The following is a 24111-nucleotide window of genomic DNA, read 5'->3' as shown; positions in this document are numbered from 1 at the left end:
CAAAAATTGTTTTATCACCGATGTGTATATTTTTTCATGTCCACTTAGATTACCTTTGTCCGAAAAGACTTTACCACAGGTCTCACAAACAAATGGTTTTTCACCGGTGTGTCTTCTTTCATGTATTATTAGATGACATTTCTCAAGAAAGGCTTGACAGTCATAGAAACATAATGGTTTACCAATGTGCATTTTTACATGCCTGTATCGACTACCTGTGTTAGAAAAGGCTTTACCGCAGGTCTCACAAACAATTGGTTTCTCACTACTGTGAATCATTTCATGCCTGTCTCGAGTACTTTGACCAGAAAAGGCTTTACCACAAATTTAACAGACAAATGTTGTTTTTTTCGACTATCTGTGTCGACTACCTTTGACACAGGTCTCGTAAACAAATGGTTTTTCACCGGTGTGCATTCTTTCACGTCTAGTGAGATCACCCTTGCCAGAAAAGGCTTTACCACAGGTCTCACAAACAAATGGCTTTCACCGCTTTGTCTTCTTTCATGTATTTTTAGAGTACATTTCTGAAGAAAGGCTTTACCACATGCAGGTCACACAAACAATGGTTTACCGATGTGCATTTTTACATGCCTGTTTCGACTACCTGTGTTAGAAAAGGCTTTACCACAGGTCTCGCAAACAAATGGTTTCTCATTAGTGTGAATTCGTTCATGTCTAATTAGATGACCTTGGTTGGAGAAGGCTTTACCACAGGTCTCACAAACAAATGGTTTTTCACCGGTGTGCATTCTTTCATGTCTAGTGAGTTCACTCTGGCTAGAAAAGGCTTTACCACAGATTTCACAGACAAATGGTTTTTCTCCAGTATGTAGCCTTTCATGTACATGTAGATTACCTTTGACAGAAAGGCTATACCACAGGTCTCACAAACAAATGGTTTTTCACCGGTGTGTCTTCTTTCATGTATTTTTAGAGTACATTTCTGAAGAAAGGCTTTACCACATGCAGGTCACATAAACAATGGTTTACCGATGTGTATTTTTACATGCCTGTTTCGACTACCTGTGTCAGAAAAGGCTTTACCGCAAGTCTCACAAACAAATGGTTTCTCATTGGTGTGAATTCGTTCATGTCTACTTAGAATATAACTGAACGAAAAGGCTTTACCGCAGGTCTCACAAATAAATGGTTTTTCACCGGTGTGCATTCTTTCATGTCTAGTGAGTTCATTCTGGTAAGAAAAGGCTTTCCCACAGATTTCACAAACAAATGGTTTTTCTCCAGTATGCACCCTTTCATGTACATGTAGACTGCCTTGGACAGAAAAGGCTTTACCACAGGTCTCACAAACAAATGGTTTTTCACCGGTGTGCATTCTTTCATGTCTAGTAAGTTCATTCTGGTTAGAAAAGGCTTTCCCACAGATTTCACAAACAAATGTTTTTTCTCCAGTATGCACCCTTTCATGTACATGTAGACTGCCTTGGACAGAAAAGGCTTTACCACAGGTCTCACAAACAAATGTTTTTTCTCCAGTGTGCACGCTTTCATGTCCCTGTAGATGACATTTCCTACGAAAGGCTTTACCACAGGTCTCACAAACAAATGGTTTTTCTCCAGTGTGCACCCTTTCATGTCTAGTGAGATCACCCTTGCCTGAACAGGCTTTACCACATATTTTACAGACAAATGGTTTTTCTCCAGTATGCACCCTTTCATGTACATGTAGACTGCCTTTGACAGAAAAGGCTTTACCACGGGTCTCACAAACAAATGGTTTAACACCGATGTGTATTTTTTCATGTCCACTTAGAGTACTTTTAACAGAAAAGGCTTTACCACAGGTCTCACAAACAAATGGTTTAACACCGATGTGTATTTTTTCATGTCCACTTAGAGTACTTTTAACAGAAAAGGCTTTACCACAGGTCTCACAAACAAATGGTTTTTCTCCAGTGTGCACTCTTTCATGTACCTGTAGATGACATTTGGCAGAAAAGGCTTTACCGCAAGTCTCACAAACATATGGTTTAACACCGATATGTATTTTTTCATGTCCACTTAGAGTACTTTTAACAGAAAAGGCTTTACCACAGGTCTCACAAACAAATGGTTTCTCACAGCTGTGTATTCTTTCATGTATTTTTAGATGATATTTCTTACGAAAGGCTTTACCAAAGGTCTCGCAAACAAATGGTTTTTCACCGGTGTGCATTCTTTCATGTCTATTGAGATCACCCTTGCCAGAACAGGCTTTACCACAGATTTCACAGACAAATGGTCGTTCTCCAGTATGCACCCTTTTATGTATCTGTAGATTTCCTTTGACAGAAAAGGCTTTACCACAGGTCTCACAAACATATGGTTTAACACTGGTGTGTATTTTTGTATGTCTACGTAGTTTACCTTTGTCAGAAAAGGCTTTACCACAGGTCTCACAAACAAATGGTTTTTCACCGGTGTGTTTTCTTTCATGTATTTCTAGATCACCTTTGACAGAAAAGGCTTTACCACAGATTTCACAAACAAATGGTTTTTCTCCAGAATGCACCCTTTTATGTCGCTGTAGATCACCTTTGACAGAAAAGGCTTTGCCACAGGTCTCACAAACAAATGGTTTTTCACCTGTGTGTCTTCTTTCATGTATTTTTAGATTAAATTTCTCAAAAAAGGCTTTACCACAGGTCTCACAAACAAATGGTTTTTCTCCAGTGTGCACCCTTTCATGTCCCTGTAGATAACATTTCCTACGAAAGGCTTTACCACAGGTCTCACAAACAAATGGTTTTTCTCCAGTGTGCACGCTTTCATGTCCATGTAGATTACATTTCCTACGAAAGGCTTTACCACAGGTCTCACAAACAAATGGTTTTTCTCCAGTGTGCACCCTTTCATGTCTATTGAGATCACCCTTGCCAGACCAGGCTTTACCACAGATTTCACAGACAAATGGTCTTTCTCCAGTATGCACCCTTTCATGTCTATTTAGATTACCTTTGACAGAAAAGGCTTTACCACAGGTCTCACAAACAAATGGTTTTTCTCCAGTGTGCACCCTTTCATGTCCCTGTAGATGACATATGGCAGAAAAGGCTTTACCGCAGGTCTCACAAACATATGGTTTAACACCGGTGTGTATTTTTGTATGTCTACGTAGATAACCTTTGTCAGAAAAGGCTTTACCACAGGTCTCACAAACAAATGGTTTCTCGCCGCTGTGTATTCTTTCATGTATTTTAGATGACATTGCTTACGAAAGGCTTTACCACAGGTCTCACAAACAAATGGTTTTTCTCCAGTATGCACCCTTTCATGTACCTGTAGACTACCTTTGACAGAAAAGGCTTGATCACAGGTCTTACAAACAAATGGTTTCTTATTGATGTACATTCTTATGTCTATTTAGATCACCTTAGCGAGACAGGATTTACCACAGGTCTCACAAACATATATGGCCTCTCACCTATGTACCTCCTTTCGTGTCTGCTTAGATGTCCTTTTAGAGAAAAGGCTTTTCCACATGCCTCATAATCATATAGTTTTTCATCACCACTGTGGATCCACCCTCTTAATGGTTGGACCCCTCTAATAACACAGGCCTTATTACAACAATTCTTGCAAAATATTGTTTTACACAAGTAGGCCTACATGTACACGTATGCAGTCTCTTGCATAAGTGTAGATTCTGTCGCTCAGTGGGTTTTTACCACAAGTCTCGTAAGAAAACACTTTCCCACCAGTCTCCACTTCCTCTGATGACAATTTTGCTTCAAGCTTCATGTGAAGAATGGACCCTCTTGTGCATGGTTGGACTCCGTTGATAAGAAAGGCTTTTCAACGGGTATCGCAACAACAAAGTTTCTCCCAAGACCCAAGTACATGCATGCAGTCTGTTGAGCCTATGGAGATTTCGTCCGTCAGTGGGTTGACCACAAGCTTCACAAGAAAACAGTGTCTCACTTAAAGTGGACCCTCTGGTGACAATTTATCATCAAGCTGGATGAGAAGAGTTTGGTGTAGCAAAAAACAAATGTAACAGTTTTACTTGCATCTCCTCGTTTTGGAACCTCTTGAGGGCTGATAGAAACATCAAATATTACAACCAACCAATGTTTTTTGGCAGCATGTTTCAAGCTTATGAAAGCATCATCACATTGGCCGGATGTGTTGATTTTCCTGAGGTTTCTCAGGGATTGGATCTGATTCACGAGATGCCACAACGGAAGTCAATTTGTAGTCGGTGTTGTCAAAAAGCAGATTGACACCCTAAGTTCAGGAAAAAAAATTAAACCAAAATGAACCGGTTCTAATGCTTTGTTGAATAATACCCAACGTGATCGTGTTTGGGCCACAATTTGATTAAGACGAGAGAGAGACGAAGAAATTCAGAACTTTTTGGTTTTCTTTAATCAACTGAAGCCTTTTGGGGCTCATACATAGATTTTTTTTATGAATGACAAACATGGTTTATGGTGCGTGTACATGGTATACAAAAAAAATATGAGTACAGTTCATATGGGCATGTTTATTTCTTAAAAATGCTTCCAATTTCAAATCTAGCAGTACTGATCCTTGTGTAACTTTATTGTGTTTGATTGATCGTCCTGGGTGCATACCTATGTTCCCCAATACTAATGTTCCCCCAAATCCTCACCCTAACCCTAACCCTAAGGATTTCGGGGAACATCAGAGTTAGGGAACATTGATAGCGGGAGAATCAGGCAGACCTCGTTTGGTCCTTCATACAAGGTGGAGAACAGAATTCAGGCCTTGCACCATACATGTGGGTCATTCCATGTCAGACCAACGCACTTTTTTACCTCATGTTTTCCGATTTTGATAAAAATTGCTGTGCTTGTAGGTCCTGATGAGCAATGAATGCACACCAATTTTTAGCCCGATCCGACCAACCATGTGGTCAGGGCAGAAACCACAAAAAACAGACATTTTTAGAGCAAAATACCACCTTTTTGGTAGAAATATGTCAAAACCGTGTTAATTTTCATCGAATATATGCAAATTTGGTATTAAAATAATAAGAATCGCATGCTCAAATCAACTCTTTTGTAAAAAATAAATTTTGTGAAAAGGAGGTCACGTGACCTTTAATATGTTATTGTGACCTTTGACCCAATTTATGTAATAATGTATCATTCCGAAAATCAACGAAATGAAGATGACTTGATAGAACATGTCTTCCTCTATCAGAATCTACTAAAAATCAATTGGGGTCTTTAAAATTAACAACTTTATGACTATTTTTGTACAGTTGGTGGGTTACAAACGAGTTAATTTATGACTTTACATTAGAAATCCACCCACACAACTTACTATTCTGTTTCTAAAGGTACTTAAATTAATCTTGGTTTGGGAATTTCTCATGTTTAGGGCTGATGAGGTGTAACCAGACTCATAATATAAATTATCAGCAGTGGCGCACCCAGGATTTTGCTTTTTTTTTGGGGGGGGGGGGCTCATAGCATTTTGTTGTCAAATTTATGTAGAAGATTGAAAAAAAATCAAACAAACAAATTGACAACCTTGGAGGGGGGTGGGTTCAAGTCCCTTGATTCCCCCCCCCCCCCCCGTGCCACTGATAATTAGTTATCCAACGAGCGCGCTTGGAATATTGGAATATGAAACAATGCAATGCTGCTGTGACCAATATGCCACCCGACACACTACATTATTCCGTGTTCCACGAGCCATAACGAATTTATCTTCAAGCAAACTTGATGTCGAATGCGTACATTGCACGTGGCGAGAGATGTAGGTGCATAGTGTATCGGACCGTTCAGCAGCAAATAAAAAGAACACAATACATACATGTACATGTACATTCGATATTTGGGGCGCAATATAGCTGTGCAGTATTATATCAAATCACACTGTTGTTGCTATAGATGGACTAATCAGGATCTAGGATTCAAGGTTGCTTGAAGATAATACTCAATATCGCAATCAAAGTTACCTTACTCATTCATCACTACGCTTCTTGAAATTTAATGAGTCTCACAGACTTGGCATTTTTTTCCTTCGAGATAAATTTCACCTGGATGTGTGTCTACTGTACTGGGTCCGGGTAGAAAGCATAGAGCTGTTGCGTACCCTAAACAGTAACTGGGGGGGCTCGAGGGGCTGGAGCCCCCCCCCCCCCTCCCTCCAAGGTTGTCAATTTGTTTGTTTGATTTTGGGGTATTTTTTTTTGTTCAATCTTCTACAGAAATTTGAAAACAAACAAATTATGAGCCCCCCCCCCCCCCCACACACACACACACACAAAAGCAAAATCCTGGGTGCGCCACTGCTGATAATTTATATTATGAGTCTGGTTATACCTCATCAGCCCTAAACATGAGAAATTCCCAAACCAAGATTAATTTAAGTAGCTTTAGAAACAGAATAGTAAGTTGTGCGGGTGGATTTCTAATGTAAAGTCTATAAATTGACTAATTTGTAACCTACCAACTATACAAAAATAGTCATAAAGTTGTAAATTTTAAAGACCCCAATTGATTTTTAGTAGATTCTGATAGAGGAAGACATGCTCTATCAAGTCATTTTCATTTCGTTGATTTTTGGAATGATACATTAGTACATAAATTGGGTCAAAGGTCACGATAACATATTAAAGGTCACGTGACCTACTTTTCACAAAATTTAATTTTTACAAAAGAGTTGATTTGAGCATGCAATTCTTATTATTTTGATACCAAATTCGCATATATTCGATGAAAATTTACATGGTTTTGACATATTTCTACCAAAAGGGTGGTATTTTACCCTAAAAATGTCCGTTTTTTGTGGTTTCTGCCCTGACCATATGGTAGGTCGGATCGGGCTAAAAATTGGTGTGCATTCATTGCTCATCAGGACCTACAAGCACAGCAATTTTTATCAAAATCGGAAGACATGAGGTAAAAAAGTGCGTTGGTCTGACATGGAATGACCCATGTATATCAATCTCAATTTTTTGTTTGTTTTTTGAGAAATGTTAGGAATAGGACTATCAATTGGGATTCCGATTACCAACCACATCAGCCCTTTTTTTAAAATGACAAAGGATTTTACACAGCTTACATTTAACAGTAACGAGAAATGTTGTTGAGGACACAAGGGAATACATTATACAATAAAAATCATGGGGGTTTAGGCTATAGATTAGGAGTATTTACTTTGTAGTTTTGTTTTTATATTTCCAAAATATTTACTTACTGTATGTGGAATTTTTTTTTAGTTATGTGTGGATTTGTGTGTTTGTGTGGTACTTTTTTTTCGGGGGGGGGATGCATTCCATTAGGATGGAATATATGTTACCTTATTTCAGTCAACTTGATCAATTCAATTTTCGGCTCCCCTAGCATAAGTAGCAATGCGACCAACATTCCATGCACAGGGCATACAATGTGTAGCTGTTTAACTTCATGGTCTAAAATGAGGTAGTCCAGTATGACAGCCACATTTATGGGGCTGTTACAGGCAGGGTGACCGTAAGGTCATGGCCAAATTCTGCTGAATGAACTTGAACAATGTGTCAGATTGATCAAATATCTGCCAAATCCCCCATAATTACTCGAAATACATGATAAACACTTAAAATAACAATACATGCAGATGGTGTTGTGGTTGTTGCCTTTGTAAACAATCTAGGCCTATACACATGTAGTTGCATATGGATGTTTTGAAATTGCATAAAGTTCAGGCAAAACAACAGGTTGCGTCATGACAAAGTCCAGTTCCAAGTGAACCTCAGGCGACCTACGCCAGCCAACCTGTCCCCTTATGCAAGGGTTTGTTTGAAAAGATTGAAGCTTTTTAAACCAAATTAGGGGCCCGGCACCACTTTTTTCGACTCGCCTGTTTTACTGCCAGGCCAAATAACAGGCATGCAACTTGGAATTAACAAAAAAACGAGGAAATACCAAATTTTACAAGACTTTGTACAGTGTTTTTTAATTTTAAATGGCAAAAGTCTGAAGTGAAAAACGAGGAAATCAGCTGATCCGAGGAAGAGTTGCATGCCTGAAATAACCATTTGTGCAGAATTCTGCAAGAAATCTGCAAAAAAAAAATCCATTCTGTCAAATTTTCTGTCCAATTTGTTTTTTAACAAAAGAAATCCGTCAAAGTTAACTGAAAATCGGAACGGTCACGTCACCCTTCATGCCCTCATTACAGACACACTCTCGGATAAAATGGTCCGGATAACATTGTTAACTTATTTCTTATGATGGGACTGCGGTTTGGCCGAAGTCAATTGAGCGTGATCGGCTGACTGATAAGGTTTACGTACAAAACCCCGAACCAACGAGGTCTTTGTATAGAAAGCACCCGGACCACATTTTGCGAAAGTGTGTCCGTAATGCTTGTCACAAGTCCCGTGTGTGATTTGTAAACAAAAATTGTCAATTTTTCGACGTCCAATGACTCCCATCCCGAAATGTTTGGCCCCCGTATTTCACACGTGTTATTTTGATATAGTTGGGTACCTAAAGATAGGATCAAACCTCTGAAATATAAAAAAAAATGTGAAATTACAAGCATTTCGCTCACCAAATCTAGTATCCGGAAGCGCTAGCGACGACCGTGTGTGCTTTGTAGCTGTCGATTGAGGGCGCTTGCCACAAAACCCGTTACGGAATAATAATTGAGACGCAACATGCATATGCGCAGACAACGGTCGGTTACTGTGTAGTAACATACATAACATACTTAGAATGGCTAAACCACATAATCATCACTAAAAAGAGACCAAATTACCAATAATTGAACACATTTTCATTCTGCAGATAATGATAATGTGCGCATATATCGTTGTCAGCTAAATTTTGTCCCATCCATACACGATGTTTTGCAATATATATCATAAAAGTGGTGCCCTTGTTTTGTGACGTACTGTTTTGGGTTCTTTTTACTGAATTGCGCACATGTACCGCCCTTAAAAGCACTATTTATTGGCGTTTCTGTGCATAATCGTCGTTTCTGAACAGCGCCCCCATCGACAGTTGGAATAAGCCCCCCCCCCCGCGCTTTTTGATTTTACGAAACCAAATGTCTAGAGAAAAAACCTGTCTGCCTTTCACCACGGATGAGCAAGTGCCCTTTTCACAATTTTTTACACCCCCCCCCCAATAAAAATGACCGCCTGCTACGCCACTGAGATGCTTTAGGTCATAAATTGTACGACTCTCTGACACTCCGGTGTGGCAGGTAATTCTGTCCCCCTTGGTAAATGTGTCCCCCCGGACAGATTTACCGGGTCGCGACCCGGTAAATCTGTCCGGGGGACACATTTACCTAGATAGATCTGTCCCCCTCCCTGGTAAATATGTCCCCCTGCCCAAGGTTGAAAGTGTCCCCCTGGTAAATGTGTCCCCGTGCAAGTATCACCCATGCGATGATACGAGTCGTGCTCGTGAGCGCGCATCGCCGCAAGTACATGCTGCAAGATTTGTGGCAGTGTTTATCGCATGTGTACATAATGCTATCCCGCTACACTAAGGAAATTCATCCAATAGGAAATCTCGTTACGCGCTACGATGGGAACGCAGACCAATCCAAGTAGGCGTTATATCAATGAGGCGATCACCGTAGAATAGGGCCACTGTAGTGCATGACCGGTCATGCTTCTACAGTGGCCCTATTCTACGGTGGCCCTTGCTGTATTTTCACCGTACTCAGTCCGAATCGATCGAAACATATTGTGTTCACATTTCACATCTAAGAAAGAGACCAAAAAGTTAATTGTTTTCATCTTCATGAAGGTCAGACTAAAAAGTAAAAAATGTATACCTTGTTTGTAGACTGAATTCATCAAAACAATATAGAGAATGGCCTTCTGCGTTGCAAAACTAGGGGGACAAAAAAACCTGGAGGGGACAGAATTACCTGAAGGGGGACAGAATTAACGGGCCGGGGAGGACACTTTTACCTAGGTAATTCTGTCCCCCCGGACACTTTTAACGGGGGACAGAATTACTGCCACACCGGTTAATTTGTTAAGTTTATTAAACTGTCCATGATTTCCGGACAACTGAGGGGGCTGTTGCTGTGATTTGGGGAGAACCTCAAACTTGCTTATTGAAAACATTCTGTGCAAAATGTTTGCTCACAGGATGACTGGCACGCACAATCACAAAAGACAAGATAGAGCATAAACTATACGACAGTCAATTATCAAAAATGCTGGCCGCTTTTTAATGCTGAAATAGATGTGACATTAGTGAGTTTCTGCCTGAAATGACACATTGTTGCTTAAGAATATGGACATTATTATTTGCCTGGTCAAAACGAAAAGAGCACTTCAATTGCCATTGAAATTTGCAAAACAGCGATGATTGCAAAAAGGTTAAAATGGACACAAAGGTACCTTTTCAATGATTGTTTTTAAAATATAAAAAAAACTGTATCCGATACATTGGCCCAGGAAAACTTCACACTGACATAAATATCGAGATTCGAATACCACTAATCATGATTTAGTACACTATCTGATCAGTGCAGTGTGAGATTAGTGGATCCTATCACACGTTAGTCCATGAATATACTAAATTCGCATAAGAATAACACCCAAAAGGCATTCCAAAATACCCTTAAAAATTTCCAAATTCAGTACCTTCCCGGATGACAATTTGGTGCTGATGGTAAAACTCGATGGACCTAGAGTTTAATGGTCCATTGGCGGAATTTACGGGTGGTCCGTGACGGTAACATTAAGAAATAATAATGCAAAACATGGGTTTAAAATACTACATTGTACTACTACAGTCATTATAGAGGGTGAATCAAAAAAGCGAAACCGAGATATTATTGCTAATTGGAACAGAAGTAGGGCACATGTGAATCAAAGGGAGATATCCTCTGTTAGGGTTGAATCTCGTCTTTATCATGACGTGTCCTTATACATTCACGGTTGACTGAGCAGTGACTAATTTTATGAAAGGGTCCATTGAGAGACTTGCGCCACTTTTCACGTTGAGATCTCTGTTTTCCCCCACACCTGCCCTAATGGGCAACCATAGCTTTTCACACTGAGACAAAAGACACAACACAAACCACAATTGGAAAGTGGCACAAGTCTCTAAATAGACCCTTTTATAAAATGGGCTCTGCTCAGTCAACCGTGTATGTAATGACATGACCATGGTGTCATTTTAAAGAGGAGACTCCACCCTAAGAGAGGATATCTCCATTTGATTCACATGTGCCATACTTCTGTTCCAATAAGCAATATTATCTCGGTTTCGTTTTTTTATCCACCCTGTACAACAGATCACGACACTCAGTTCAAAGGTCATAGTACTCGTAATTTAAACACCATAAAACAGTACATCAGCTGGTATCCAATAGATGGAAAATGACAGATCACATAACACTTTATTGGGTAGCCAGACTGATTGTCCTTGTCCTCAAGTTAAGGTGTTTAAAAGTACAACAACACATTATTAATTGTACAATAAGATAAAAACAACACAGTGCATGCAATAACTACAAAATAACTTAAAAACAGAATCAGTAATTCATTGTCTGGACTTGTCAATTGGAAAAAAGCAAGCATTGTCTCCAAAAACATAATTTACAATATCTGAAACTAGTTAAGTTGGAATCAAGAATTAGAACACTTTAAGTCAACATCTAACCTAGATATATCCAGCAGACCTGCTACATCAGCTAAGTCACCATATTTGTAGGTGGAAGCTATACAAAAGAATACAGTGATTCTTAAATGAACGGTTCTATAAAATATCCATTACCTGTAGATACTGATATACATGTACATGTAATAGCAACTTCACTTCACATCACCAACGATGTTTATGGTTCCCCCATGATTCAATTCAAGTTGACTACCAAACCTATCTTGCGAGATCTCTTCTGTTTGAATCATTAAAACTTTAAGAGATGTAGACAACTTCATTCACAGAAATGAAGTCAAATGATCGAAATAAAGAACAACCAAATAAAAGAATGAATTTCCACTAACATAACTACAGAGCAAAAGTAGCTCTAGGAACGAAGTTTCAATTTTACAACTTAACATAACAAAATGATAACTCGCCCGATATGGCTACTACATCTTTTTGCCAATTGGCTAAATATCAATATGACCGCTCGACCTTCCCCATGATGTCATTGTGTAATTTGAATATAAACTTTGCGGTGAATCTGCTGACCAGCAGATCTCTTCCAGATCCCAACAACCTCCAAAACCTAATATATTTTATACGTCTGGTTCATTTCAGAACCATTCTCCTCATTGAGAAATTATTTGCACATGGTGTTTCCGCAAACCTTTCATTATTCATTATCTGATAGATTTGTTTCCACAGTGAGTGGAGGTGACTGTAGCGATTCCCATCTAATCGATGCATTGTAGCAAGTCTAATCCATGTATCCCAGCATGCATCTCTCCTAACATGGCCGCTTACATGTTCGTATGTGAACTCGTGTTGTCGTCTAATAAACCTGGAATAGTTCCCAACATATCGGAGTCTATAACTTTCTTCATGGTGTCAGTAAGTACAGGATTCGTTTCTTAATACATCATGGCTACTTTCGGCAATATTGGAGAGTTTTGTGAAAAGAAAGAGACATGGGAAATGTACACTGATCGTCTCGGCGAATATTTCGCGGCGAACAATATCTCCGACGCAGCACGCAAAAGGGCCATACTCAACTCTGTCGTTGGTTCACAAACATATAAGCTGATTAGCGATCTTCTTGCCCCTAAGAAACCAAACGAAGCTACATATCAAGAACTAGTGGACAGACTTGAGAAGCATTTCAAACCCACAAAGTCTAGCATCATTGCTCGCTTTCAATTCAACAGCCGCTGTCGGCGATCTGGTGAATCAATCGCCGAATATTTAGCAGCACTACGGGCACTGGCCAGTGACTGCAAGTTTGGCCAAAACCTTGATGAAATGCTGAGAGACAGACTTGTGTGTGGCGTGCAGAATGAACGCATCCAGAAATCCCTGCTTGCCCAACCAGAGGACAAACTTGACCTCAAGCGCACAGTGGAACTTGCACAATCAATGCAGCTCGCAGGTGATCAGGCAAAGATGTTGTCAGCCTCTACCAGCACAATGGCTGAATCAAATACCACTGTCAACGCTTTCAAAAAGAAACAAGCTCAACGCCCAAACAGACCAACATGGTCAAATCAACGGCAGACATCTGCACGCAGTAGTTCTACACAGCAGCAAAAGCCCAGAAAACCTTGTGGAAATTGTGGAACTTTTCACAAGAGGCGCGAATGCCCAGCCTATGGCAAGACTTGCCACAAATGTAACAAAAAGAATCACTATGCTGATTACTGCAGAAGCAGCCGCCACGTCTACACAGTAAACCCCGATTCATACTCGGAGGAAGACGAACCTGCCGTGGATGAGCAAGAATTATTTTACGTTCGAGCCGTGGACAACACCAACTTGAACTTGAAACATGACATCCACGCTACGCTTGTGGTGAATAACACACACGTTCCTGTCCAACTTGACACTGGTGCACGTTGTAACGTCCTGCCCATGAATGTTTACAATGTCATCGCACCACCTAAGTCCATCGATAATTCAAAGTCAACCAAGCTCATCGCTTATGGAGGAACCGAGCTCCACACAGTTGGACTAGCTACACTGCCATGTCGCGTTGACTCATCGCTGACTGACCACAATATTGACTTTCACATTGTTGACACACAAGTGAAAGCTATCCTTGGCTTAACCGATTGCCTCCGTCTAGGCCTGCTGTCTGTCAATAACTTGGTTTACCATGTCTCCAATGACACCACATCGCCTCAAGTCTTCAAAGACTACGAAGACCTGTTTGACAGCTCGCTCGGGTCACTACCAGTCATCTACACCATGACCATAGACCCCAATGCTACGCCGGTTGTCCGACCCCCACGTCGCATCCCTGCTGCAATGCAAGACAAGGTCAAGTCCGAACTGCAGCGGATGACTACCCTAGGCGTGATCACTCCAGTCTCCGAACCGACAGACTGGGTTTCCTCCATGGTCGCGACTCATAAGAAAAACAGCGAAGAAATCCGCTTATGCATCGACCCTCGCGACCTTAACGAAGCACTGAAACGCCCACACCACCCTACCCGAACAGTAGAGGAAGTCGCTGCCAAGATGGATGGTGCGACAGTTTTCTCAGTGCTTGATGCTAAATGCTCGTTCTGGCAGATCCCCTTGGATTACGAATCATCACTGCTGACTACATTCAGCACGCCATATGGCAGATACCGCTATCTTCGCATGCCCTACGGCCTCTGTTCTGCCTCCGATGTGTACCAGAGAACCATGGAGCAGATATTCGCCGATCTGCCATGCTCCATCATCGTAGATGACATACTAGTTGGTGGACGCACTAAAGAGGAACATGATCGAAACCTCAAAACTGTCCTTGATCGGATACGCAAAATCAACATGCGCCTCAACCCTACAAAGTGCCGCTTCGGTCTTGAACAAGTCTCATATGTCGGTCACGTCTTCACCGCCAGTGGTCTTAAGCCTGACCCAGCCAAAGTCAGTGCTATCACCGACATGCCTCCACCCAACGACGTTACTGCCCTACAACGCTTTCTTGGCATGGTGACATACCTGGCCAAGTTTGTACCCAACTTGAGCGACTTAACAGCCCCACTACGCGAGCTCACACATAGTGACATCCATTGGTGCTGGCTAGAGCAACACAATGCCGCATTCCTAGCAATCAAGGACAAGATTGCTAATGCGCCGACACTCACGTACTTTGATGTCCGCAAGCCAGTCACGTTGACCTGCGATGCCTCCAAGTTTGGCCTTGGCGCAGCCTGCCTACAAGAGGGTGCCCCTGTCGCGTATGCTTCACGTACCATGACTGACACTGAACAACGCTACGCACAGATTGAAAAAGAACTGCTTGCAGTTGTGTTTGCTTGCACCAAGTTCCACGACTACATATACGGTAAAGACATCGTAGTCGAAACTGACCACCAACCATTGGTCACCATCGTCAAAAAGCCTCTGCTGAGTGCCCCTGCGCGGCTTCAACGCATGCTTCTCCGGTTACAGAGGTATAACATCACCCTCGTGTACAAGAAAGGAAAAGAATTGTTCCTTGCCGACACTTTGTCACGTGCACCCTTGACAACGACCGGTACTGAAACTGATGACCTGCAAGTCATGACCCTCCTGTCAATCTCTGACATGCGACTTGAACAGCTCAAGAAAGCAACTGCCTGTGACTCTGCCATGCAACAGCTCACTGATGTCATCAGTCGCGGATGGCCTTCGCATATCAACAATGCCCCACCAAAGGCCCACCCCTACTTCGCGTTCAGAGATGAACTGGTTCTCGACCGCGGTATCATCTTAAAGGGACATAAGGCCATCATTCCCAAGTCACTACGTGCAGAATACATCCAAATACTGCATGAAGGTCACCCAGGCATCGAGGCTACCAAACGCAGAGCCAGAGATGTAGTTTACTGGCCATCAATGTGCCTTGATATCGAGCAGTCCGTCTCTGGATGCACAGTTTGCAACGCTACCAAAGCCCATCAACAGAAAGAACCACTGAAAAGCTACCCCCCACCCAGCCTACCATGGGAACACATTGGAGTTGACCTATTCCATTGGAACGGTATGGATTACCTAGCCCTTGGTGACTCATACTCCGGCTGGTTTGACTTCGCTTCACTCGACAACACCTGTGCCTCTACAGTCATTGAGGTACTCAAGAGACAATTTTCCATCCATGGAATCCCCCGCATCGTTATCAGTGACAACGCACGACAATTTGATTGCTTCGCCTTCAAACAATTCGCACAGTCATGGGGCTTCCAGCATACAACCAGCAGTCCCCATTTTCCCCAGTCCAATGGCCTTGCAGAAAGCTCTGTCAAGCGCGCCAAACAACTCCTCGAGAAGACAAAACGCGACGGTTCAGACCTCTACCGAAACCTGCTGAACATTCGCAATGTCCCAACCAACCCCCAGCTTGGCTCACCTTCCCAACGTCTCATGTCACGGCGTCTTCGCACAACCATCCCTACCCCGACGCCACTCCTTAAACCTGCCATTTACACACGCGTCACAGCACAGTTACGCAAGAGGCAACAGCAACAGAAGTCTTCATATGACAAATCTGCCAAGCCCCTCCGACCACTGAAACCAGGGCAAGTTGTCCGTCTACAATCACCCAAAGGGCACGATCAGCTTGGAATTGTCCAAAAGCATTCCAGAAACCCCAGATCGTACATCGTCAATGCCCAAGGCACACTCTACCGCCGCAATCGGAGACACTTATTGCCAGTCCCTGAACCACCTCCACAGCAACAACACTCACCTGACTTCTACTTACCGCCACAGGATCCACTGCCTCAGCCTGCCATCCCCCACGCACCTCCACCACAGCCAGTTCTCACTCGATCCGGTCGCATCTCGAAGCCAAATCCTAAATACACTTAACAGTTTTGTGTGACTGTTATTGCTTTGACCACACTGGATTTGTGTTGTTGATCCAAATTTCATGCTGATAACTTTGGACTGTCCTCGACTACTGGACTGTTAGTAACTACATTTGCCTACTCAACATGTGTTATGTGTTGTACACTCCAAAGATGAGGGCAGAATAATCCCTTGTACACACATCGAGTACTGAGACAGTCTATCTCAGTACTCAAGGCATTTGAGTTTTGTTTGTTGTTTTTTTACTATATTATTGGTTTAACCCTCTGTTTGTTTTTCAGAGGAAAGGATAGTAATTGTTTATCTTGGTACATTTACATAACCAGTGTGTCTTTTAAATATTCATTAAGTGTTTTCAAATCAGTGAAATACTCAGACTTTAAATTACCAGACTCCAGTTTACAAATTCACTGATCAAACAAATGTTTATTTCATAAAGCTGTTTTATTCAAAATGTTAAAACTAAACTTAGAAGAGAGGATGTAGCGATTCCCATCTAATCGATGCATTGTAGCAAGTCTAATCCATGTATCCCAGCATGCATCTCTCCTAACATGGCCGCTTACATGTTCGTATGTGAACTCGTGTTGTCGTCTAATAAACCTGGAATAGTTCCCAACATATCGGAGTCTATAACTTTCTTCAGTGACATAATAGTGTTACTTAAAGTAGCCAGGCAAGGCCATGGGAAAGTCCCTCTAAAACAAAGGGTTTGGTTAAATCAAAGACCCAAACAGTGGCCTTGCAGAGGTCATACCAATTAATACCAGCCAATTTCGATCGTGTATCCTTGTGGATAGGAAACTTTTAGAAAAATTTCATTTCCCAAATATACAATAAAGTACTGCAACTGGAAATATAATGTCACACAATACAAGTACGAACAGATGCATGCACATGACCATTCTCACCAATGTTAAGCTTTCTGTCTACGTCCGTTTAGATCTTACCAAGGTGTGTTTTTCTCATCGATATGCATTCTTTCGTGTCTTTTTAGATTACGTTTGGCAAAATGGGCTTTACCACAGGTCTCGCAAACAAACGGTTTCTCAACGCTGTGAATCATTTCGTGCCTGTTTCGAGTACTTTGACCAGAAAATGCTTTACCACAGATTTTACAGACAAATGGTTTTTCTCCAGTATGCACCCTTTCACGTCCCTGTGGATGACATTTGGCAGAAAAGGCTTTACCACATGTCACACAAACAAATGGTTTATCGATGTGCTTTTTTGCATGCCTGTTTCGACTGTGTTAGAAACGGCTTTACCGTAGGTCTTACAAAAATTGTTTTATCACCGATGTGTATATTTTTTCATGTCCACTTAGATTACCTTTGTCAGAAAAGGCTTTACCACAGGTCTCACAAACAAATGGTTTTCACCGGTGTGTCTTCCTTCATGTATTTTTAGATGACATTTCTCAAGAAAGGCTTTACAGTCATAGAAACATAATGGTTTACCAATGTGCATTTTTACATGCCTGTTTCGACTACCTGTGTTAGAAAAGGCTTTACAGAAGGTCTCGCAAACAAATGGTTTCTCACTACTGTGAATCATTTCATGCCTGTCTCGAGTACTTTGACCAGAAAAGGCTTTACCACAAATTTCACAGACAAATGGTTTTTTCGACTATCTGTGTCGACTACCTTTGACACAGGTCTCGTAAACAAATGGTTTTTCACCGGTGTGCATTCTTTCATGTCTAGTGAGATCACCCTTGCCAGAAAAGGCTTTACCACAGGTCTCACAAACAAATGGTTTTTCACCGGTTTGTCTTCTTTCATGTATTTTTAGAGTACATTTCTGAAGAAAGGCTTTACCACATGCAGGTCACACAAACAATGGTTTACCGATGTGCATTTTTACATGCCTGTTTCGACTACCTGTGTTAGAAAAGGCTTTACCACAGGTCTCGCAAACAAATGGTTTCTCATTAGTGTGAATTCGTTCCTGTCTAATTAGATGACCTTGGTTGGAGAAGGCTTTACCACAGGTCACACAAACAAATGGTTTACCGATGTGCATTGTTTTGCATGCCTGTTTCGACTACCTGTGTTAGAAAAGGCTTTACCACAGGTCTCACAAACAAATGGTTTTTCACCGGTGTGCATTCTTTCATGTCTAGTGAGTTCACTCTGGCTAGAAAAGGCTTTACCACAGATTTCACAGACAAATGGTTTTTCTCCAGTATGTAGCCTTTCATGTACACGTAGATTACCTTTGACAGAAAGGCTACACCACAGGTCTCACAAACAAATGGTTTTTCTCCAGTGTGCACCCTTTCATGTTCCTGTAGATAACACTTGGCAGAAAAGGCTTTGCCGCAGGTCTCACAAACATATGGTTTAACACCGATTTTTTTTTTTTTAATGTCTACTTATAGACAACCTTTGTCGGAAAAGGCTTTACCACAGGTCTCGTAAACAAATGGTTTTTCACCGGTGTGCATTCTTTCATGTCTAGTGAGATCACCCTTGCCAGAAAAGGCTTTACCACAGGTCTCACAAACAAATGGTTTTTCTCCAGTATGTAGCCTTTCATGTACATGTAGATTACCTTTGACAGAAAGGCTTTACCACAGGTCTCACAAACAAATGGTTTTTCACCGGTGTGTCTTCTTTCATGTATTTTTAGAGTACATTTCTGAAGAAAGGCTTTACCACATGCAGGTCACACAAACAATGGTTTACAGATGTGCATTTTTACATGCCTGTTTCGACTACCTGTGTTAGAAAAGGCTTTACCGCAAGTCTCACAAACAAATGGTTTCTCATTAGTGTGAATTCGTTCATGTCTACTTAGACTACAACTGAACGAAAAGGCTTTACCGCAGGTCTCACAAATAAATGGTTTTTCACCGGTGTGCATTCTTTCATGTCTAGTGAGTGCATTCTGGTTAGAAAAGGCTTTACCACAGATTTCACAAACAAAAGGTTTTTCTCCAGTATGCACCCTTTCATGTACATGTAGACTGCCTTTGACAGGAAAGGCTTTACCACAGGTCTCACAAACAAATGGTTTTTCTCCAGTGTGCACCCTTTCATGTCCCTGTAGATGACATTTGGCAGAAAAGGCTTTACCGCAGGTCTCACAAACATATGGTTTAACACCGGTGTGTATTCTTTCATGTATTTCTAGATCACCTTTGACAGAAAAGGCTTCACCACAGGTCTCATTAACAAATGGTTTTTCACCGGTGTGTCTTCTTTCATGTATTTTTAGATTAAATTTCTCAAGAAAGGCTTTACCACAGGTCTCACAAACAAATGGTTTTTCTCCAGTGTGCACCCTTTCATGTCTATTGAGATCACCCTTGCCAGAACAGGCTTTACCACAGATTTCACAGACAAATGGTCTTTCTCCAGTATGCACCCTTTCATGTATCTGTAGATTACCTTTGACAGAAAAGGCTTTACCACAGGTCTCACAAACAAATGGTTTTTCTCCAGTGTGCACCCTTTCATGTCCCTGTAGATGACATTTGGCAGAAAAGGCTTTACCGCAGGTCTCACAAACATATGGTTTAACACCGGTGTGTATTTTTGTATGTCTACGTAGATAACCTTTGTCAGAAAAGGCTTTACCACAGGTCTCACAAACAAATGGTTTCTCACCGCTGTGTATTCTTTCATGTATTTTTAGATGACATTGCTTACGAAAGGCTTTACCACAGGTCTCACAAACAAATGGTTTTTCTCCAGTATGCACCCTTTCATGTACCTGTAGACTACCTTTGACAGAAAAGGCTTGATCACAGGTCTTACAAACAAATGGTTTCTTATTGATGTACATTCTTATGTCTATTTAGATCACCTTTGCGAGACAGGATTTACCACAGGTCTCACAAACATATGGCCTCTCACCTATGTACCTCCTTTCGTGTCTGCTTAGATGTCCTTTTAGAGAAAAGGCTTTTCCACAAGCCTCATAATTATATAGTTTTTCATCACCACTGTGGATCCACCCTCTTAATGGTTGGACCTCTCTAATAACACAGGCCTTATTACAACAATTCTTGCAAAATATTGTTTTACACAAGTAGGCCTACATGTACACGTATGCTGTCTCTTGCAGAAGTGTAGATTCTGTCGCTCAGGTTTTTTTTAACACAAGTCTCGCAAGAAAACACTTTCCCACCAGTCTCCACTTCCTCTGATGACAATTTTGCTTCAAGCTTCATGTGAAGAATGGACCCTCTTGTGCATTATTGGACTCCGTTGATAAGAAAGGCTTTACAACGGGTATCGCAACAACAAAGTTTCTCCCAAGACCCAAGTACATGCATGCAGTCTGTTGAGCCTATGGAGATTTCGTCCGTCAGTGGGTTGACCACAAGCTTCACAAGAAAACAGTGTCTCACTTAAAGTGGACCCTCTGGTGACAATTTATCATCAAGCTGGATGAGAAGAGTTTGGTGTAGCGAAAAACAAATGTAACAGTTTTACTTGCATCTCCTCGTTTTGGAACCTCTTGAGGGCTGATAGAAACATCAAATATTACAACCAACCAATTTTTTTTGGCAGCATGTTTCAAGCTTATGAAGCATCATCACATTGGCCGGACGTGTTGATTTTCCTCAGGTTTCTCCGTAATTGGATCTGATTCACGAGATGCCACAACGGAAGTCAATTTGTAGTCGGTGTTGTCAAAAAGCAGATTGACACCCTAAGTTCAGGAAAAAAAAATAAAACCAAAATGAACCGGTTCTAATGCTTTGTTGAATAATACCCAACGTGACGTGTTTGGGCCACAATTTGATTAAGACGAGAGAGAGACGAAGAAATTCAGAACTTTTTGGTTTTCTTTAATCAACTGTAGCCTTTTTGTGCTCGTACATATATTTTTTTTATGAATGACAAACATGGTTTATGGTGCGTGTACATGGTATACAAAAAAATATGAGTACAGTTCCTATGGGCATGTTTATTTCTTTAAAATGCTTCCAATTTCAAATCTAGCAGCACTGATCCTTGTGTAACTTTATTGTGTTTGATTGATGGTCCTGGGTGCATACCTATGTTCCTCAATACTAATGTTCCTCAAAATCCTCACCCTAACCCTAACCCTAAGGATTTCGGGGAACATCAGAGTTAGGGAACATTTATAGCGGGAGTATCAAGCAGACCTCGTTGGTCCTTCATACAAGGTGGAGAACAGAATTCAGGCCTTGCACCATACATGTATATCAATCTCAATTTTTTGTTTGTTTTTGGAGAAATGTTAGGAATAGGACTATCAATTGGGATTCCGATTTCCAACCACATCAGCCATTTTTTTTCAAATGACAAAGGATTTTACACAGCTTACATTTAACAGTAACGAAAAATGTTGTTGAGGACACAAGGGAATACATTATACAATAAAAATCATGGGGGTTTAGGCTATAGATTAGGAGTATTTACTTTGTAGTTTTGTTTTCATATTTCCAAAATATTTACTTACTGTATGTGGACATTTTTTTTTAGTTATGTGTGGATTTGTGTGTGTGTGTGGTTGTTTTTTTTTTTGGGGGGGGGGATGCTGCTAGCAAAGCACTTGAGGCAAACAAAATTTAAAAGGTGCATGCCAAGTTAGGGGTCGCGCCACATTAGCGGTGGCACACGCCACGTTAGGGTTGGCCCGTGCCACATTAGGGCAGGTCCACACCACGTTATGGGTGGACTGCACAACATTAGGGGTGGACCGCACAATATTAAGGGGTGGCCTGCGCAACATTAGGGGTGGCCTGCGCAACATTAGGGGTGGCCAGCGCCTGCGCAACATTAGGGGTGGCCTGCGCCTGCGCAACATTAGGGGTGGCCTGCGCAACATTGGGGGTGGTCTGCCTCTCTTTAGGTGTGGCCTGCTCCGTGGTGCCAACAAATAATGTCTTTATTGAGGATTCACCATTAGGATGGATGATATGTTACCTTATTTCAGTCAACTTGATCAATTCAGAATCAGCTGATTCCACACAGGATCAGGACAGGACTCCGTTGTCCGCAGTTCACCACCTGGAGAATGCATTGAGAACATTCAAATGAAACACTCAATCCAATTGAATCCACCTGCTACAAAATGTATTTTTACTCAATTATTTAATGTATGTAAATGACAGAATTGATCGTATCACAATTATGAATCATACACATGTACCACATGTACAACGTTATCGGGATGTCGACCGGAAAGCTCGAGAGCTATATTAACTGTGTTATTTGCAGCAGAAATGATGCCTCACTTATAAATACTGAGGACATCCAACAGCCGTTGGTGTCCTACTCAGCATAAATAATCAAGGCATTTTTTGATCGGCACAAGCACACGACAATAACCACAACACAGCCATGACAGTATTGGTCAAAAATGCGCCCGCATTAATGCACTTTTGACCAATACTGAGTGACAGGCAACAGCCGTACGAATGAACATTGTAAACATTTGATGCACGCAAGTGAGGGCGGGATTTGCAGCACGTTGCTTTCGTGAACAATGGCAGCCAAAAATCGTCCCAATTCAACCCAAAATTACAAGATAACTAGACCTCTGTAGGTAATGAATTCATCGTTTTGTTGCTATGTATTAAGCAGCACTTCGTAGACGGCATGGTCAGATTGTGTGAGTATAAAGTGACAAAATACATGAAGTTGCAATTTCAAATTGATTTTCGGCTCCCCTAGCATAAGTAGCAATGCGACCAACATTCCATGCACAGGGCATACAATGTGTAGCTGTCTAACTCCATGGTCTAAAATGAGGTAGTCCAGTATGACAGCCACATTTATGGGGCTGTTACAGGCAGGGTGACCGTAAGGTCATGGCCAAATTCTGCTAAATGCACTTCAACAATCTGTCAGATTGATCAGATATCTGCCAAATCCCCCATAATTACTCGAAGTACATGATAAACACTTAAAATAACAATACATGCAGATGGTGTTGTGGTTGTTGCCTTTGTAAACAGTCTAGGCCTATACACATGTAGTTGCATATGGATGTTTTGAAATTGCATAAAGTTCAGGCAAAACAACCGGTTGCGTCATGACAAAGTCCAGTTCCAAGTGAACCTCAGGCGACCTACGCCAGCCAACCTGTCCCATTATGCAAGGGTTTGTTTGAAAAGATTGAAGCTTTTTAAACCAAATTAGGGGCCCGGCACCACTTTTTTCGACTCGCCTGTTTTACTGCCAGGCCAAATAACAGGCATGCAACTTGGAATTAACAAAAAAACGAGGAAATACCAAATTTTACAAGACTTTGTACAGTGTTTTTTAATTTTAAATGGCAAAAGTCTGAAGTGAAAAACGAGGAAATCAGCTGATCCGAGGAAGAGTTGCATGCCTGAAATAACCATTTGTGCAGAATTCTGCAAGAAATCTGCAAAAAAAAAATCCATTCTGTCAAATTTTCTGTCCAATTTGTTTTTTAACAAAAGAAATCCGTCAAAGTTAACTGAAAATCGGAACGGTCACGTCACCCTTCATGCCCTCATTACAGACACACTCTCGGAAAAAATGGTCCGGATAACATTGTTAACTTATTTCTTTTGATGGGACTGCGGTTTGGCCGAAGTCAATTGAGCGTGATCGGCTGACTGATAAGGTTTACGTACAAATCCCCGAACCAACGAGGTTTTTGTATAGAAAGCATCCGGACCACATTTTGCGAAAGTGTGTCCGTAATGCTTGTCACAAGTCCCGTGTGTGAT

General features: G+C 41.4%; 3 protein-coding genes across 3 annotated transcripts; 1 reads left to right on the top strand and 2 right to left on the bottom strand.

Moving 5' to 3' along the window:
• Positions 1-973: 973 nt before the first annotated feature.
• On the bottom strand, positions 974-3789 carry LOC119720346 (zinc finger protein 91-like). The gene has a single exon (XM_038189998.1). The coding sequence runs from the start codon at positions 3209-3211 to the stop codon at positions 974-976; it is 2238 nt and encodes a 745-aa protein (XP_038045926.1). The 5' UTR covers positions 3212-3789.
• Positions 3790-15206: 11417 nt separating this feature from the next.
• On the top strand, positions 15207-16424 carry LOC119720345 (uncharacterized protein K02A2.6-like). Its single transcript, XM_038189997.1, has one exon. It carries the CDS (start codon positions 15207-15209, stop codon positions 16422-16424), a length of 1218 nt encoding a protein of 405 aa, XP_038045925.1.
• A 1151-nt stretch (positions 16425-17575) lies between these two features.
• On the bottom strand, positions 17576-20216 carry LOC119720344 (zinc finger protein 235-like). Its single transcript, XM_038189996.1, has 3 exons — positions 19148-20216; positions 18930-18980; positions 17576-17583 (listed from the first exon to the last, which is right to left on the bottom strand). Exons 1-3 carry the CDS (start codon positions 20214-20216, stop codon positions 17576-17578), a joined length of 1128 nt encoding a protein of 375 aa, XP_038045924.1.
• Between the last annotated feature and the right edge of the window lie 3895 nt (positions 20217-24111).

This window comes from Patiria miniata, unplaced genomic scaffold, assembly GCF_015706575.1.
Source record: "Patiria miniata isolate m_02_andy unplaced genomic scaffold, ASM1570657v1 HiC_scaffold_9, whole genome shotgun sequence".
NCBI classification, from domain to species: domain Eukaryota; kingdom Metazoa; phylum Echinodermata; class Asteroidea; order Valvatida; family Asterinidae; genus Patiria; species Patiria miniata.
Note: the sequence above shows the minus strand (reverse complement) of the source record. Positions and strands in the feature narration are given on the sequence as shown.